This window comes from Gobio gobio (assembly GCF_949357685.1).
Source record: "Gobio gobio genome assembly, chromosome: 3".
Lineage (NCBI taxonomy): Eukaryota > Metazoa > Chordata > Actinopteri > Cypriniformes > Gobionidae > Gobio > Gobio gobio.
Window position 1 is genome coordinate 65,945,547 of NC_137099.1, and position 18,014 is coordinate 65,963,560.

The window sequence follows — 18,014 nt, forward strand, 5'->3', positions numbered from 1 at the left end:
TTGTGTGATGTGTTATTAAACCTCAGTATAAAATTTATGTAAACATTTTTTGATAACCACTTAGTTTATCTGATGAAAACATTGCTGGATCTACTGCCCTAGAGTCACAAGGCTACTATAATCAATGACTCTTAAGAGATCAGTAAATAAGGCCATTATATGATGACAACAACTGTATCATAAACAACAAGCATCAAGATTCTCTTGCCGTTCTCACCGTAACAAACAGTTACAGCAGCCAGAGAAAAACTTATGTCAACAAGTCAAGGGTCAAGAGGCCGACTAAAGCAAACACTGATCACCATAATGGTAACTTAAAACAACTTTTATTTTCAATAAAACATCTACATCTAAACCTCAATAAGAGCTTCTGTAGACGTCTGACAGAAATAAAGTCAGTCTGGTTAGTAATGTGTGAAGCTGGTAATGCTGTTTGTGGAGTTGTTTAATCCTCCTCTGCTGAGATCTTCAGAGATTTATTGTCTTTTTCATAGTCAGTCGTAGTTCTTGTGTTTTTCTTTTTTCTCTTTTCTTCAGTGATTTTGCTCATTATCATCAGGTGTTCACCACTAATGGTCAATCATCACTTAATTAATCTCTTAATTATCTCATTAACTTTAACACTGATTCAGTGTTACTTTAACACTCTGTAGAGTGGGACCATATGTGCTCTGAGCAGTGTTAATTTAACACTGGGGATTTTACTGTGAAGGTCTCTAGTAAATTTAAAGGGATAGTTCACCCAAAAATGAAAATTAGCCCATGATTTACTCACCCTCAAGTCATCCTAGGTGTATATAACATTCTTCTTTCAGACAAATAAAATCTGAGTTATATTACAAAAGTCCAGGCTAATCCAAGCATTAGAATTTGATTCATACACAGTAAAATCCCCAGTGTTAAATTAACACTGCTCAGAGCACATATGGTCCCACTCTACAGAGTGTTAAAGTAACACTGAATCAGTGTTAAAGTTAATGAGATAGTTAAGAGATTAATTAAGTGATGATTGACCATTAGTGATGAACACCTGATGATAATGAGCAAAATCACTGAAGAAAAGAGAAAAAAGAAAAACACAAGAACTACAACTGACTATTAAAAAGACATTAAATATCTGAAGATCTCAGCAGAGGAGGATTAAACAACTCCACAAACAGCATTACCAGCTTCACACATTACTAACCAGATTTACTTGATTTCTGTCAGACGTCTACAGAAGCTCTTATTGAGGTTTAGATGTTGATGTTTTATTGAAAATAAAAGTTGTTTGAAGTTACCATTATGGTGATTAGGGTTTGCTTTAGTTGGGCTCTTGACCCTTGACTTGTTAGCATGACTGCTATATCTCTTCGTTACGGTGAGAACGGCAAGAGAAACTCGATGCTTGTTGTTTATGATACAGTTGTTATCACCATATAATGGCCTTATTTGCTGATCTCCTGAGAGTCATTGATTATAATAATAGCCTTGCATCTCTGAGGCAGAAGATCCAGCAGTGTTTTCATAAGATAATCTAAACGATTATCAAAAAAAAAAAAATTGCATACGTTTTGTACTACGTTTAATAACAAATCACACAACAAGCACTTCTAACTCAAGTGAGTAAAACTCACACATAGACATCAAGAATCAGCCTATGAATCTCAACAATGGTGACATGCCGCAATGCATTCTGGGTGCATCACGCAAAACTCATCTATGGCTCCCAGAATGCATTGTGGCATGAAGCATGTCACCATTGTTGAGATTCATAGGCAGATTCTTGATGTATGTGTGTGAGTTAATCTTGCAGGAGTTAGAAGTGAATAGTGTACAATCTATTTCATAACTTATACAGCTTTTCTGATTAAAACCGTGTTGGATCTTTTCTATAATCACAATAAAAAAAAGTTAATAGTATATTGCTCATACTCAGTCATAAAATCAATTAATTAAATCACTATACAATGATCATATTCTCATCATCGAGCAGAAAACAGCATCTGATTGTGTTTACTCTTGCTTTTCTTGCCATAGCAAACTCAGTTACAGCAGCCAGAAAAACACTAATGTTAAAAAAGTCATCAAACTGCCCAACTAAAGAAAACACTGATCACCATGATGGTCAAATTAAAAACTAACACTTTTCACAACAAAATCAAACAAAAAATCAGTTTATTCTCAATAAGAGCTTCGGTAGACGTCTGACAGAAATAAAGTCAGTCTGGTTAGTAATGTGTGAAGCTGGTAATGCTGTTTGTGGATTTGTTTAATCCTCCTCTGCTGAGATCTTCAGAGATTTAATGTCTTTTTTTATAGTCAGTCGTAGTTCTTGTGTTTTTCTTTTTCTCTTTTCTTCAGTGATTTTGCTCATTATCATCAGGTGTCATCACTAATGGTCAATCATCACTTAATTAATCTCTTAATTATCTCATTAACTTTAACACTGATTCAGTGTTACTTTAACACTCTGTAGAGTGGGACCATATGTGCTCTGAGCAGTGTTAATTTAACACTGGGGATTTTACTGTGTAGTTACTCTGTTTTTCAAGTCCATAAAAAGTGCATCTGTCCGTCAAATAACTGCACCACGCGGCTCTGGAGTGTTAATAAAGGCCTTATGAAGCGAAGCAACGCGTTTGTGTAAGAAAAATATTCATAGTTAAAACTTTATCATGTAAACTTTCGGCCCACCGCCTTCCGTGGAAAGTGTGTTGAATGTTGAAAGTGAAACTCAAGATGCGTACGTGACGTCATGAAGAGCGGACCTGGTCGCATTAGTCTTTCGACCAGCAGGGGAACGTTCAACAATTTTTCAATAAATTGAACAGGGAAGGCGGTCGGCCGAAAGCTTATTTGATAAAGTTTTAAATATGGATATTTTTCTTACACAAACGTGTCGATTAGCTTCAGAAGGCCTTTATTAACACCCCAGAGCTGTGTGGAGCACGTTATTTGATGGGCAGATGCATTTTTATGGACTTCAAAAACAGAGCAACTATTAATCCAATTCTAATGCTTGGATTAGCCTGGACTTTTGTAATATAACTCAGATATTATTTGTCTGAAAGAAGAATGTCATATACACCAAGGATGACTTGAGGGTGAGTAAATTATGGGCTAATTTTCATTTTTGGGTGAACTATCCCTTTAATAATGCAAATCAGTTAACTAGATAAAATAATTGTAAGATAACTGAAACTGATATCAATTATAAGCTATAATTGTAATAATTGTATATTAAACTTTTTTTGTTTTACTGCCATTTTCAAGCTGAAGCAATGTGTATTGTGAAAACTGCACTGTTAAACCTTGGTGTAAAAAATGACCAAATTCTGACAGTAACACACCATTTTCAATGAAAACAGTAATTTGCTGTACACTGTAAAAAAATGCTTTAAAAAAACGGCGAAATTTTGACAGTAAAATGCTGTTTTCCATTAAAACAGTAATATACCATAGAAAACAATACATTCTGGGTAATATTTGTAATTTTCGAGAAAATAGCCAACAGGAATATACCGTGAATTAACAGTGCTCAAAGTCGACACTCAGAGGCTGTGCTCCAAATCACACCCTATACCCTCATTCACTATTCCCTACACTAGTTTACTGATAGTGAGCGAAAATAAGTGAGTGAATTCAAACACTGATGAACACCTGCTGTTATCACAGAAGGAAAGATACATGAACAGAAAAAAGTTGCTTTCATCAACTGAAGATAAGAGAAGATATTAAATCTCTGAAGATCTCAGCAGAGGAGGATTAAACAACTCCATAAACAGCATTACCAGCTTCACATTACTAACCAGACTGACTTTATTTCTGTAAAGAAAACTTTATTACTTTTATTTCTGACGTCTACAGAACTTATTTTGACGTTACCATTATGGTGATTAGTGTTTGCTTTAATTGGGCTCTTGAACCTTGTTTCAAATATATTTGTTATAGCATGTTAAGGCGAAAGAAAATGTAAACAGATGATGCTGACTATTTATTAATGGTCTGATTCAGTGAGCTCCATCATCATCTAATCTATAATGATATAGATGAAGTTTTATTTTTTGGTAACCCAATAATTTTACAGCATGAGTTCCATCAGTGAGCAAACAACCAGATAATTTTAAGGACAGAAAAAAAGTTTGTGGTAAATACATTTAGAATACCAGAGTCATTCAGACTCAAATAGACATCAAGAATCGGCGTATGAATCTCAACAATGGTGACAATCAAAAGCTTCATTCTGCAATGCATGCTGGGTACAGGCATTGTGCAAAAATCATCAATGACTCCCAGCATGAATTGCGGCATGAATAAATTATGCTGATGAATAGCCTGGTTATTTTCTTTAATTCTTAATATTTACCTTTATTTTTGGTGTTATTTTTGTGTTGACTTTTGGTAGTGTTTTGTGATGTTCAGAGTTGATCTGTTCAACTTTTTTTTTTGACTGTCACCATTGTTGAGATTCATATGCGGATTCTTCATGTCTATGTGAGTCAGAATGGCACCATAGAACAAACCATTTCTGTATTTCATGAGTTTAAAAATCCTTCTTAACAGATTCCTAATCATTGTTTGATATTTTACAAACGGTCATAGTTTTGGTAATGAAAAAAAGGGGTGAAATAAGATGTATATACACACAAAAAAAAGGCTTTGTTTGGGGAAATGACACTGAATAAGATGAATGAACCAAGCATTCCATTATGTTTATGTCGCAACCAATAACACCTGATCACAAGTGTTTTGCTACAACAAATGTGTCTATAAAACAGTTATAGAAGCCAAAGAAAAACTATTGTTACAAAGTCAAGGGTCAAGACCCCAACTGAAGCAAACACTAATCACCATAATGGTGACCAAACATTTTCAATTAAACATCAAAAGTTAATTTGATCTGTTAATTTTCTATAAGAGCTTCTGTAGATGTCTGACAGAAATAAAGTAAATCTGGTTAGTAATAAGTGAAGCTGGTAATGCTGTTTGTGGAGTTGTTTAATCCTCCTCTGCTTTAATGTCTTCTTTTATTTTCAGTTGATTTCATCTAAGGCTGTGGCTGAAGTCAGTTGCACTTCTCTTTCCTTGAGTGGTTCTGCTTATTAACAGCAGGTGTTCATCACTAATTCTCAATTATCACTTAATTAACATCTTAATTATCTCATTAACTTCAACAATGCTTCAATTACTCTAACACTCTGTAGCGTGGACACATATAAGTGTTCATTTAAAACTGAAGATTTTGCTGTGGAGTTTAAAGGGTTAAAGGAATTAGATGAAAATTAACGGTAAACAACTGTAAATTAATTTACGGAAAAGTACTGTAAAAAACAGCAGTTTACTGGCAACCAGAGCTGCCAGTAGATTACCGTAAAATCAAAGAAAAAACAGTAATATACTGTAAAACGTAACAGTCAGATTTACCAGATGAATCAAGATATTTTCACTGAAATAGTAGTGAAAGTTATTAGAAAAAAGTTGTGCAAAGTCTGTAACTGATAAGGAGAGTAAATATTAAAATGAACTGTTTCTATGTGTTGTTGCACAAGATGATATAGAAGAGATCTTTTAGTTTAATTAATTCGTTTTGTGGGTCACCATTGTGCTGGAGAGTAGAGCCTGTGCTTCAGTCCAGGATGAGCAGAGAAACACTGATGAAATGCTGCCTGATGCTTTATTTAAAGTCAGTGACTGTGTTTGCTAATGCAGTTATGAGCTGTTTGTTGAGTAATTTATCACATACATGTGTGCTATTGCTAGCGATGAACTGTAAAAATTGAAGTTAAAGTCATCTACTTTCACTACTACACATTATGTGTTTGCAGTTTATATTAAGAAATGTTCCTTTTCAGTGGACTCAAATTAAATGTTTACAGTACAAACACCATATGAATGCTAGTTTTAAAATGAGAACTGTTTGAAGCAATCAGTTTTTCAAATGAAAAGAGTTACCTTTCATGGTATTATTACGGTAACATACTGTAAAAAAGGAGAGCTGTAAATAAACAGTACACTCTAAAAAGAGATGTGTTAAAAATGACACATGTTGTGTTAGTTTTAACACATGTAGTGAGTGTGCTCAGGGACAACACATGTTGTGTCAAATTTAACACGATAAATGTGTAAGTAATTTTAACACACTAATTGTGTCAGGTAATCACATACTCAGATGTAATTTTAAAAATAAAGTGAAACTAAATTATTAAGCATTTAATCAATAGTCGAGTACAGAACGCATGTGCACACAAAGTACAATGTTTCAAACTCTATGACTCTATAAACTCAATTATTCACACTTCAACACCACATCGATGCCGCTTTTGAGAAAAGATCATGAAGAGATAACAGTTGACAGAGTTTGCGCTTTGAATTAAATTAAAATGTAGCAACTGATAAAACATTCTATATAAATAACTTTTATTTACTCAGGCCTGTTTGTTTGAGAACATAAACACTGCATACAATGCACAATGATGGTGTGTGTCGCGCTTTATAATATGATGTGTTGAGAACAACACAACCAGATGTGTTAAAAATTGACACATGTTGTGTCAGTTTTAACACATGTAGTGTGTGTGCTCAGGGACAACACATTTTGTGTAGATTTTAACACATGTAGTGTGTGTGCTCAGAGACAACACATGTTGTGTAGATTTTAACACATGTAGTGTGTTTGCTCAGGGACAACACATGTTGTGTAGATTTTAACACATGTAGTGTGTGTGCTCAGGGACAACACATTTTGCGTAAAATTTAACACACAACCTGTGTCGTTTTCTTTAACACATCTTCGTGTTACCTGTAACTCAACTAATGTGTTATTCCTCTTACACAGAAGTGTGTTGAAACCTTTTACACAATAATGTGTTATAGTTACACAACGTGTGTCAGATGTGTGTTACATGTGACTGTATGTGTGTATTTGCCAGAGTTACTTCCTGTGTTTGGATGAACACTGACACGTATTGGTAACTTGTGTTTAGTCCATTGACGTTTAATAAAGAGTGTTTGACTGTTTATTGTATTTCCTGGATGTTTTAGACATCATGAATCTACACACACAAGCTCTTATTGAGATGAACAGAGGTTTAGATGTATATGGTTCATTGAATGTTTCATCTGAAGTCACCAGAATCGTGATCAGTGGCTCCTTTATTTGAGCTCTTGACCCTTTACTTTTCTTTTAATTCTTCTCTTTCTGCTATAACTGCATTATAATCAAATATGTTTGTTATGACATGAGAGAAAACATGGTCAGAAGTTTCTTTATCACGTCATAATCTCAAGATCTGATCCAGTTTATGAGTGTGCTGTGTGCTGTTAGCTATAAAAGTTTTGTGAAGCTTCTTCATGATGCGCGGAATTAATTCTTAAAAAATTCAATGTTTTCAGAAAGTTTAGAGCTGCAGCAAATACTCGTCAAACACACACATCAAGAATCAGATCATGAATCGCAACAATGGTAACAAATGCTGCATCCTGCAGTGCATGCTGGGAGTCATGGATGAGTTTTGTACTATGTTGACTCCCAGAATGCATTGCGGGATGAAGCTTTTGGTTTGTCACCATTATTGAGATTCATGAGCTGATTCTTGATATGTGTGTGTGCCTGAGTGACACCATAGACTAGATCATCCTATGTGCACTGTGTATCTAAACACAAATGTGCAGATGATGACAACAATATTATACAAATAATTATTAATAGCTCAAAATATTTTTTACAGTAAAGTTTCAGATATTAAACACTTGCTGATTTCAGTAAATGTATGCAATGATAACATTATCATCTGATCATAGTTTTCTCATGGTTAATTATACTGCTTCAAATATGCATAATAAACACACAGTCAGAGCAATTAGAGAAAAACTGATGTGAAAGAGTCAAGGGTCAAGAGCTCAAATAAAGGAGCCACTAATCACGATCCTGGTGACTTCAGATGAAACATTCACTGAATCATCAACACAAATCCTGTTCATCTCAATAAGAGCTTCTGTCTGACAGAAATAAAGTCAGTCTGGTCAGTGATAAAAAGTGAAAAGCGGTGAAAGCATTTGAAAAAGACATTGAAAAAGAGGCATGATGTGATCGGCTGCCAAAACACCCACTGCTGTTCTTTCCAGAGTAACATTTAACACACATTGTGTGTTATATCTACACAACATGTGTCAAAATAGCATCAACACACTCAGTGTGTTGTTTTTTTAACACATATCTTTTTAGAGTGTAGAGTGTGAAACCAGTTTGACACGATTTATTTCATACATGTACAAATGTTCTTTGTTGCGAATTAGCAAATATTCCGATGTTGATGTTTTACTGAGAATAATAAAGTTTGTATCACCATGATGGTGATCAGTGTTTGTTTGTTACTCTTTAACATGAGTTCTTCTCTGTTTGATGTAACTGTTTGTTTATGAAACACATTTGTTATGCACACTTGTTAAACCCAAGCGTTTTCAATTAACCATCAAAATCTAAAACATCAATAAAAGCTTCTGTGACAAAAATAGTCAAACTGGTTAGTATTAATGTGGAAGTCAGTTGTTTTGTTTCTTCTTTTTCTGTTCTTGCTGTATGCTGAGTGTTGCTTTATTTAACAGACGGTGACTGTGTAGTCTTTTTATTTTAAGTATATTTTTAATGGATATTAAAATGAAATAGATTCACAGTAACAGTTACTACACATTATAAGTACTAGTTTGTAAATTTTAATGGCAGTTGGCCAATTTAAGGCAGTTGGTGTCTGAAAAGTGAGTTTCACTCAGTTTTAGTTATGTGCATGGTATTTTTACAGTAACATACAGTAAAGTAGATTATTTTACTGTAAAATAGCCTGGAAAGGTCTAATAGTGTGCTATACAAAAACAATTCACTTGAGTAAGTTCAGAAGTAAGTTTCTCAGGGGCAAATACATCTTTACAATAAAAATATATTTTTTGTTTCTATCATAATAAATGAGTCAACACATCCATGGATTTCCAGGTGTAATTTCTTGTCCATCAAAATACATACAGGACACAAAAATATGATTAAAGAATTCTACATTTATATTTACCGTGCAAAATAATCCCATTTGTCCACATCAATTTTGTTCCGTTCATTGGCCACAATCTCATACAGGAAAGCCTTGTCCTCAGTCCTGCCCTTCCCTTCCCACTGAAAGAATGAGAATATCAACTATTAAATGTTTATATAAACTGACCCAGATAGCAACATTGTGTTGGCCCAGATCTGGCCCACACTTGGCACTTGTGGCATATTGATCTGGCCCACATGCTGCGTGGAATGACGGCCCTTGAGTGGACCACTCCTGTTTGCCAGATCTGGGCCACAAGCAGGCCAGAGCAATGCCACATGTCAGCCAAGAGCAAAGAAATAAACCAGAACTGGACCTTCTCTGAGCCACAAAATCTGTGTAGATTAAATGTGGAGTCATCTCAGCCTTAATAAACCTGTTAACAAGCAGAATCACTGAAGAGAGAAGAGAACAGAAAAAGACACGAGCAGAAAGACAAGAACTACATCTGACTTCAGCCACAGCTTTAGATGAAATCAACTGAAGATAAAAGAAGACATTAAATATCTGAAGATCTCAGCAGAGGAGGATTAAACAACTCCACAAACAGCATTACCAGCTTCACACATTACTAACCAGACTGACTTTATTTCTGTCAGACGTCTACAGAAGCTCTTATTGAGAATTAACAGAGGTTTAACTCTAATGTTTCATCTGAAGTCACCATGACAGTGATCAGTGTTTCCATTAGTTGGGCTCTTTACTCTTATTAAGTGTCTTCCTCTTTTGGCTTTAGTGAATGTGTGTTGGTAAAATACATTTGAAATAGCAAAGAAAGCTAAAGATACGTGACATTCGGTGATTATGATTAACTGGTGATGGTTTTATAATGACATTTTATATAGGAAATTCTCCGGTGTTAATAATACATTTGCACTACAAACCCTGTGTACAGAAGTGTGAGATCGTGCAGTATTATAATAATCAATTATTAGATTTTAACAAAGCACAAAAAGTTAATCTGCTGACAAGCAGATACACACAGATATCAAGAATCGGTATATGAATCTCATCAATGGTGACAAACAAATTAATAGGAAAATTCAGCTGCATAATATATTTATGCTGCAATGCATGCTGGGAATTCTGTACTATGCTGGTACCCAGCATGCATTGCAACATGGCATTTTTGATTGTCACCATTGTTGAGAATCATGTGCTGATTTTTGATGTCTGTGTGTGTCTGTCTGTCATCATAGGTCATTTTTTTTTTGTTCATGTTTGTTAAAATCTTCTAACTGATCGTTAAAGTACTGCAAAATCTGATGCTTTAGTAACTCAAGGGCTTGTAATGAAAATGCATCATTTCATGACGATTTTAAAGGTCCTGTTCTTCGTGATCCCATTTTTCAAACTTTAGTTAGTGTGTAGTGTTGCTGTTAGAGCATAAATAATACCTGTAAAATTATAAAGCTCAAAGTTCAATGCCAAGCGAGATATTTTATTTAACAGAAGTTTCCTTTCAAAGCCTACAGCGAACGGCCAGTTTGGACTACATCCCTGTACATTCTGCTTTAATTACGTCAGTAGATCAGTTTGTTGACTAACCTCCACCCACAAGAATATGCAAAAAAGGGGGCGTGGTCTTGTTGCTCCCGCATGGAGAAGAGGAAGTGTTGCGTTTGGTTGCGTTTATCGTGTGTGTTTGTCACCATGTCGTCAAAACGCTGTTATTTTCATCCCGGAGTCAAATCCCTTTTGTTTGGCTTTCCCAGGGACGCTGTACTTAGAGATCTTTGAGCGCATGCATCTCCGTTATGGTAAGAGGTGTGACCTTTCCGGGCAACGTGCACTAAGCTGCTGTCGAATCACAACACTGGAACCGCTGGCACAATCAGAACTCGTTACGTGTTTCTGAAGGAGGGACTTCATAGAACGAGGAAATTCTGAGGCCGTTTTGAGGACAGTGAAAACAGCGTTATACAGATAAATACATTGTGTGAAAAATACTGTGTTTTTTTACACGCGAAACATGAACAAATGTTATATTGCACACTGTAAACACAATCAAAGCTTCAAAAAAACACAAAAAACTGGACCTTTTAAACCATCATCAGGTAATCATAATCACCTGATGTCACTTCTCTTTAGCTTCCTTTGCTACTTCAAATGTGTTTCACCAACACACATTCACAGAAGCCAAAAGAGGAAGACACTTAATAAGAGTAAAGAGCCCAACTAATGGAAACACTGATCACTGTCATGGTGACTTCAGATGTAACACATTAGAGTTAAACTTCTGTTAGTTCTCAATAAGAGCTTCTGTATAGGTCTGACAGAAATAAAGTCAGTCTGGTTAGTAATATGTGAAGCTGGTAATGCTGTTTGTGGAGTAGTGTTAATTTCGTCAGACGAGACGAGACTAAATATGTTCGTTAACGACCTTTTTTTCCATGACGAAGACGAGACGATGACGAGACAGCACCCATGTCCAAAAACACTGACTAAGACTAAATTAACATGCATTATTGTTGACGAAAAAGGACGAGACTAAAATGTTTTGCATAAAATAAAAACTAAGATAAAATCTCTCTTCATTTTCGTCTACAATTGTCTCTACTTTTTCATCATGAGATGAATATTCAGCTGTTCAAAATATTCCGAAAGAGTTCCCGCTGTAGCTCGAGTAGGCTACAGGTCTCTCTCAGACTCCGCCTGTCATCTCGCGGCGGCGCGCATGGTCACGTGGTTCCCGGAGCGCTCAATACTTCTAGCGCTGTGTCCTTACATTTGAATGGCCGCGCAAGTTACACAACAGCTTCACTTTACAGGTGTTTGCAGCTATTTTTGGTAAACCGAACAGCATAGTGTGCGTCAGCCACATTTACAGTATCATTTTATTATGGAGAGTGGTAGAGATGCAACATTGTTAACATTAATACCGTAAATCCTCTAATAGTGGCCTGTATTCCATTAGCGGCCGGGTCTCCAACATTGGCCGGTCTCGCTGTCACCGAAGGTAAATAAAGGCCGGTCTCTAATAGCGGCCGGGGCTATTATTAGAACCAACGTTTTTCTGGGCAGGCCTCAACATTATGCTTGCATGTGATAGTAACATGCAAGTACCACAGGGTACTGGTCATGTCAATCACCCAGACATCCCAAGTCTCCCGCATATTTATAGCGGCTCCCTGATGCCCGCAAATTAGTAAAATTCTCCCGCAATCTAGAGCGAGCGAGCAAGAGCGCGCACGCGAGACACAAACTGTGCACGCGCGCACGGCAGAGAGGGAGAGAGAGCGAGAAACCTTACGTGTGTGTGCTAGTGTGCACCTAATGAAGCGCATGTAAGACGGAGAGCGTCCTGATTGGCTTGTTTCGGTAAGTCAACCAATCAATTGTCAGTGTGGGCGGGCTTTTATCTCTTCGGGCTTTTATCTCTCGCCCCAAAAAACGAAAGTATAAAGTATAAACATAATGACAATCTTGCACGCTCTACAGTTTGTAACTAACATGTTATGGTTGAGTTAAACAAGTTTCATTTCATGTGCATATTTTTCAGGTCGGCTAGTTGCCAAGGCTACATGAAAACAACAAACTCCTTAGACCTGTTTAAAGTTGCAATGAAATATAAATAAAAGCAGTTTACATAAATAGTAGTATAAGCAGCTTATGTAAATAGTAAAAGTGATCTACATAATTTTAGGAGAGATACCTCCCTGAAATGACTTTTTTCAGGTTGGGATGTCTGATCACCTCTCTTGACTCGCACGTGAGACTTCAGTCACCGGGTCCGGTAGGCTAACGTTTACGGCGCAAGGATGAGAACAGACGCGCAGCTGAACATGAGGAGGACGAAGAGGATCTGTACAATAATTAACTTGTTGTAGAAGCTGGCGCGAGTGATGAGGAGTTTACAGGGAGAGATGAAAAGGAGGAGGAAACTGAGGAGGACGAGGATTAAACAGAATTGGAGGATTTTTTTTTTTATAACTTCAAACCAAACGAGACAGGAATGGTTAAACTTTGGAGCGGTAAGATGTCTGTTGCCTTTTGTTATGAATCAATAACCTAATTATCACCGTGTATGGTTAAGTGTTTACAATGCACTACCGGTAGCCTATGTTTGCTACGTTTTTGTTACCATATTTCTACACTGGAATTTAGCCTGAATTACCGGTATTTGTTGTTAATGTTCTGTATGCATACCATAATGTTATGGTAACTGTACGTTTTCAATAAATGAACCTAGTATTTTATAGGTTGAAATAGACGCAAAATCTCATTTTTAGTCATTCTACTGGTAGTTTGATTTGCTCAAATAGAAATTGAGGCCTGCCTCTAATTCTGGCCTCCTTCCAATAAAGGCCTGGACCGCGATGCGCTTGAGTAAAATAAAGGCCCGGGCCTATATTAGAGGATTTACGGTATTAATGTTTTTCTTGTATTTAGCCCTCAGGTATTCCTTACTAATTAAGTCACACTTATAGCCTCCTCATTGATGGTCAAATACACCTTAACTATTTTAAAAATAAATAGCCTATATTTTAATTCAATAATATTTATTTAATATTTTGAGGAGATCTTTTGGTACTAAATACTATTTGTGCAATACTTATGGTCCATTAATGACCACTTAAAATATTTTTCTTCTAATATTTTTCTTATTTATATTACAATTAGTGTATTAATTAAGGTTAAAATAGAGAATTCCACTGCAAAGAGGCAAATTAGAGCCATTTTGTGGCTGGAAAAATAAAATTTTTCACTTGTAATGCCATTACCCACTATAGGTGCCTGTATGGCTCTTTAATAAATATAAATGTAGTCTAGTTGCTCAAAAATGTATTGCAGATCATAACTGCTTACTTATTTGTGAAATTTTGAAATGTTAATAATAGTGAATAGTAAAGAATGCAAGCAAATATAATATAACCCCAAAAAAGTGTAAAAAAAAATAATTTTTCCTTATATGTACAGTAGGCTATACATATGAATTCATACTGAATCAAGATCTAAATCAATATTTGTGCCCATCGTCTCATAAGCTAATGCTGATTTTAGGCATCTAAGCTGTAAATCAACCAGTTACACAGCAAAATCCCCAGTGTTAAATTAACACTCCTCAGTGTACATATGTGTCCACACTACAGGGTGTTAAAAGTAACACTTAAGAAGTGTTAAAGTTAATGAGATAATTAAGTGATTAATTAAGTGATGATTGACCATTAGTGATGAGAAACACAAGAACTACAACTTCAGCCACAGCTTTAGATGAAATCAACTTAAGATAAAAGAAGACATTAAATCTCTGAAGATCTCAGCAGAGGAGGATTAAACAACTCCACAAACAGCATTACCAGCTTCACACATTACTAACCAGACTGACTTTATTTCTGTCAGACGACTACAGAAGCGAGAATTACATTTTTGTTGATTTTGTGTTGAAACTTTTTTTAATGTCACCATCATGGTGATCAGTGTTTTCTTTAGTTGGGCAGTTTGATGACATTTTAATATTATTGTTTTTCTGTCTGCTGAGTTTGTTATGGCAAGAAAAGCAAGAGTAAACACAATCAGATGCTGTTGGCTGCTCAGTGATAGGAATATGATCATTGTATAGTGATTTTAATCACTGATTTTATGGCTGAGTCTGAGCAATATACTATTAACTTTGTTTTTACTATGATTCCAGGAAAGATTCAGATTGGTTTTAATCAGTAAAGCTGAATAGGTTTTAAAGCAGATTCTACACTAATCACTTCTAAGTCGTGCAAGATTAACTCACACACAGACATCAAGAATCTGCCTATGAATCTCAACAATGGTGACATGCTTCATGCCAAAATGCATTCTGGGAGCCATGGATGAGTTTTGCATGATGCACCCAGAATGCATTGCGGCATGAAGCATGTCACCATTGTTGAGATTCATAGGCAGATTCTTGATGTCTGTGTGTGAGAATAACTTGCAGGAGTTAGAAGTGCTTATTGTGTAATGTGTTATTAAACCGGAAAACAAGACTGTACACATATTAAACGTTGATCAGTTTATCTGATGAAAACACTGCTGGATCTCATGCTGTAGAGTCACAATGCTACTATAATCAATGACTCTCAGGAGATCAGCAAATAAGGCACCATATGATGATAACAACTGTATCACCAACAACAAGCCAACATCATCTGTCATCAACTTGTCATGATCAATTTTCTCTTGCTGTTTTCACTGTAACAAACAGTTACAGCAGGCAGAGAGAAACTACTGACAAGTCAAGGGTCAAGAGCCCAACTAAAGCAACACTGATCACCATAATGGTGGCGCCAAACAAAACTATTATTTTCAATAAATCATCAACATCTAAACCTCCATAAGAGCTTCTGTAGTTGTCTGACAGAAATAAAGTCAGTCTGGTTAATAATGTGTGAAGCTGGTAATGCTGTTTGTGGAGTTGTTTAATCCTCCTCTGCTGAGATCTTCAGAGATTTAATGTCTTCTTTTATCTTCAGTTGATTTCATCTAAAGCTGTGACTGAAGTCAGTTGTAGTTCTTGTGTTTCTCATCACTAATGGTCAATCATCACTTAATTAATCACTTAATTATCTCATTAACTTTAACACTTTTTAAGTGTTACTTTTAACACCCTGTAGTGTGGACACATATGCACACTGAGGAGTGTTAATTTAACACTGGGGATTTTGCTGTGTAGCTATGGTGTTGTGGCACAAACATTATGCAGGTTATATGTACTTTATGTAACTTATTTTGCCACAAAATATATTGAGTTTTCCTTTGACTAAAGCTAGACTAAAATGACTAGACTTTTGGTCGACTAAAACTTGACTAAGATACCTTGAGTTGTCTTTTGACTAAAACTAGACTAAAATTATGAGACTTTTAGTCGACTAAAACTTGACTAACAAAAAAAGATATGTGAATGACTAAATATGACTAAAACTAACAAGGACATTTGGCACATGACTAAGACTAAGACTAAATAAAAAATAGGTGACAAAATTAACACTATTGTGGAGTTGTTTAATCCTCCTCTGCTGAGATCTTTAGAGATTTAATGTCTTCTTTTATCTTCAGTTGATTTCATCTAAGGCTGTGGCTGAAGTCAGTTGTAGTTCTTGTCTTTCTGCTCGTGTCTTTCTCTGTTCTCTTCTCTCTTCAGTGATTCTGCTTGTTAACAGGTTTATTAAGGCTGAGATGACTCCAGATTTAATCTACACAGATTTTGTGGCTCAGATAAGGTCCAGTTCTGGTTTATTTCTTTGCTCTTGGCTGACATTTGGCAATGCTCTGGCCTGCTTGTGGCCCAGATCTGGCAAACAGGAGTGGTCCACTCAAGGGCCGTCATTCAACGCAGCATGTGGGCCAGATCAGTATGCCACAAGTGCCAGATGTGGGCCAGATCAGTATGCCACAAGTGCCAGATGTGGGCCAGATCTGGGCCGACACAATGTTGCTATCTGGGGAGGGTCTGCAGTCACAGTTTACAGGAGTTTATACCTCTCTCTTTGAAGTATCCACACCCGTCATTAATTCTCCAATAAAGGTAATATCATTTTCTTTTGGATTATTTTGGATTATTTTTTTCAGTCCATATGCTTCCATCTGCTGTTGCAGTCCATTCTCTTCTACCAAGTGCAGAAACATCTTAACTGAGGCTTTTTCATGCTGAAAGTAACACACACACACACACACACACACACACACACACACACAATCATTAATGTACAAATAAAAAATAAGCGAACTCTTAACATAAATCTTATCATATATAACATGTCATATATTCATGAATATAAATGTATTGAAATAAAATTAGATTTTCATTACAGATTTCAATGTTGTCTTTTACTGTTGTTTTTTTTTTATTCTTTTTTAAAATTTAATTAAGAGAATACTGAAGGTTTAGTATTTGTATTGCATGCTAACACAAATTGCAAAAATCAAACCATAAAGGCAAAGTAAACTCTTGTTAGGACAAGTTCAATCTGTGTTTCTATACAAAGGATTTTCTTTAGTTTCATTAGTTAGATGTGTTAAGGACAAAGTATAGCACATGTGGTTAAGTCAGTAAGATCTCCATGCATTGTAAATGAGTATCTGGGTCTAGGTAATGACCACATTTACACATGAATTGATGCTAATGATAGCCAAAAGACTAGCCAGTTAGCTTCCACTTGGCTAAAGGAGGGGTAAAAATCTCCGGGACTTCTAGTGTTAAACTCTCATTAAAGAGCTTCTCCTTTTACTCTCAGCCTGAAGTATTGTGTATGTAGTCGGACGCACCTTCCATTTGGAATCTAGCAAAAAGGAAAAACAACAACATGAACTATATTTGAAATGTTCAATAAATACATTTGTATTTTTCAATCATCGTGAACTACCTCCAAAAAAAAAAAAGACAGTGACATTTGCAAGACAATTGTAGTATCATTGAGTAACCACTAGGTGTCGTTTTTTGGATCATTATGCTGCGTTCACACCAAACGCGAATTGAGCGTCTGGCGCGAGTGATTTCAATGTTAAGTCAATGGAAAGGCGCGTTGGCGCGCGTCTGGAGGTGAATGGCGCGAATTGGACGCGAATTGAGCGTCTTGCGCGATACGCACGTTACACGCGAATGGTGCTTTTGTGCATTCACGCGTTTGAAGCGAATTCGCGTCTGACGCCCGAGTTGAAAAATTTGAACTTTGGCGTCAATTCGCGCCGCGTTAACCAATCAGGAGCCTGCTTGCTGCTGTCACGTGGTAAAGTGACGTGTATGAGAAACCCTGCATAAATTAAAAACAGTACTATTGTGTCACAAAATGTAGTTTTAAGACTCTTTCAGGTGGGAATGTAATTGTTTAAAGCTCAAGTCTGTGGTTTATTTATAAAGAGAGCGCCTATTTAAAAAAAAATAATCTTGTGTTTTTGGAGTTGTGAGATCCAGGTGATCACCGCGGGCAATCACTGCTCATAACCCCGGCGAAGGCAGCCTTTCCTCGGCCAGTCCTT

The 18,014-nt window shown here is 36.1% G+C and overlaps 1 protein-coding gene across 1 annotated transcript in view; it reads right to left on the reverse strand.

The window, feature by feature from the left end:
• Positions 1–18,014, reverse strand: part of LOC307124242 (deoxynucleoside triphosphate triphosphohydrolase SAMHD1-like) — a gene marked incomplete at its 5' end in the record, with an annotated part of 65,875 nt that overhangs the window by 17,496 nt on the left and 30,365 nt on the right. Inside the window, 3 exons of the mRNA XM_079813289.1 lie at positions 9,042–9,142; positions 16,518–16,685; positions 17,304–17,317. Coding sequence (XP_079669415.1) covers positions 9,042–9,142; positions 16,518–16,685; positions 17,304–17,317 — 283 coding nt within the window. The remainder of the gene's footprint in view (positions 1–9,041; positions 9,143–16,517; positions 16,686–17,303; positions 17,318–18,014) is intronic.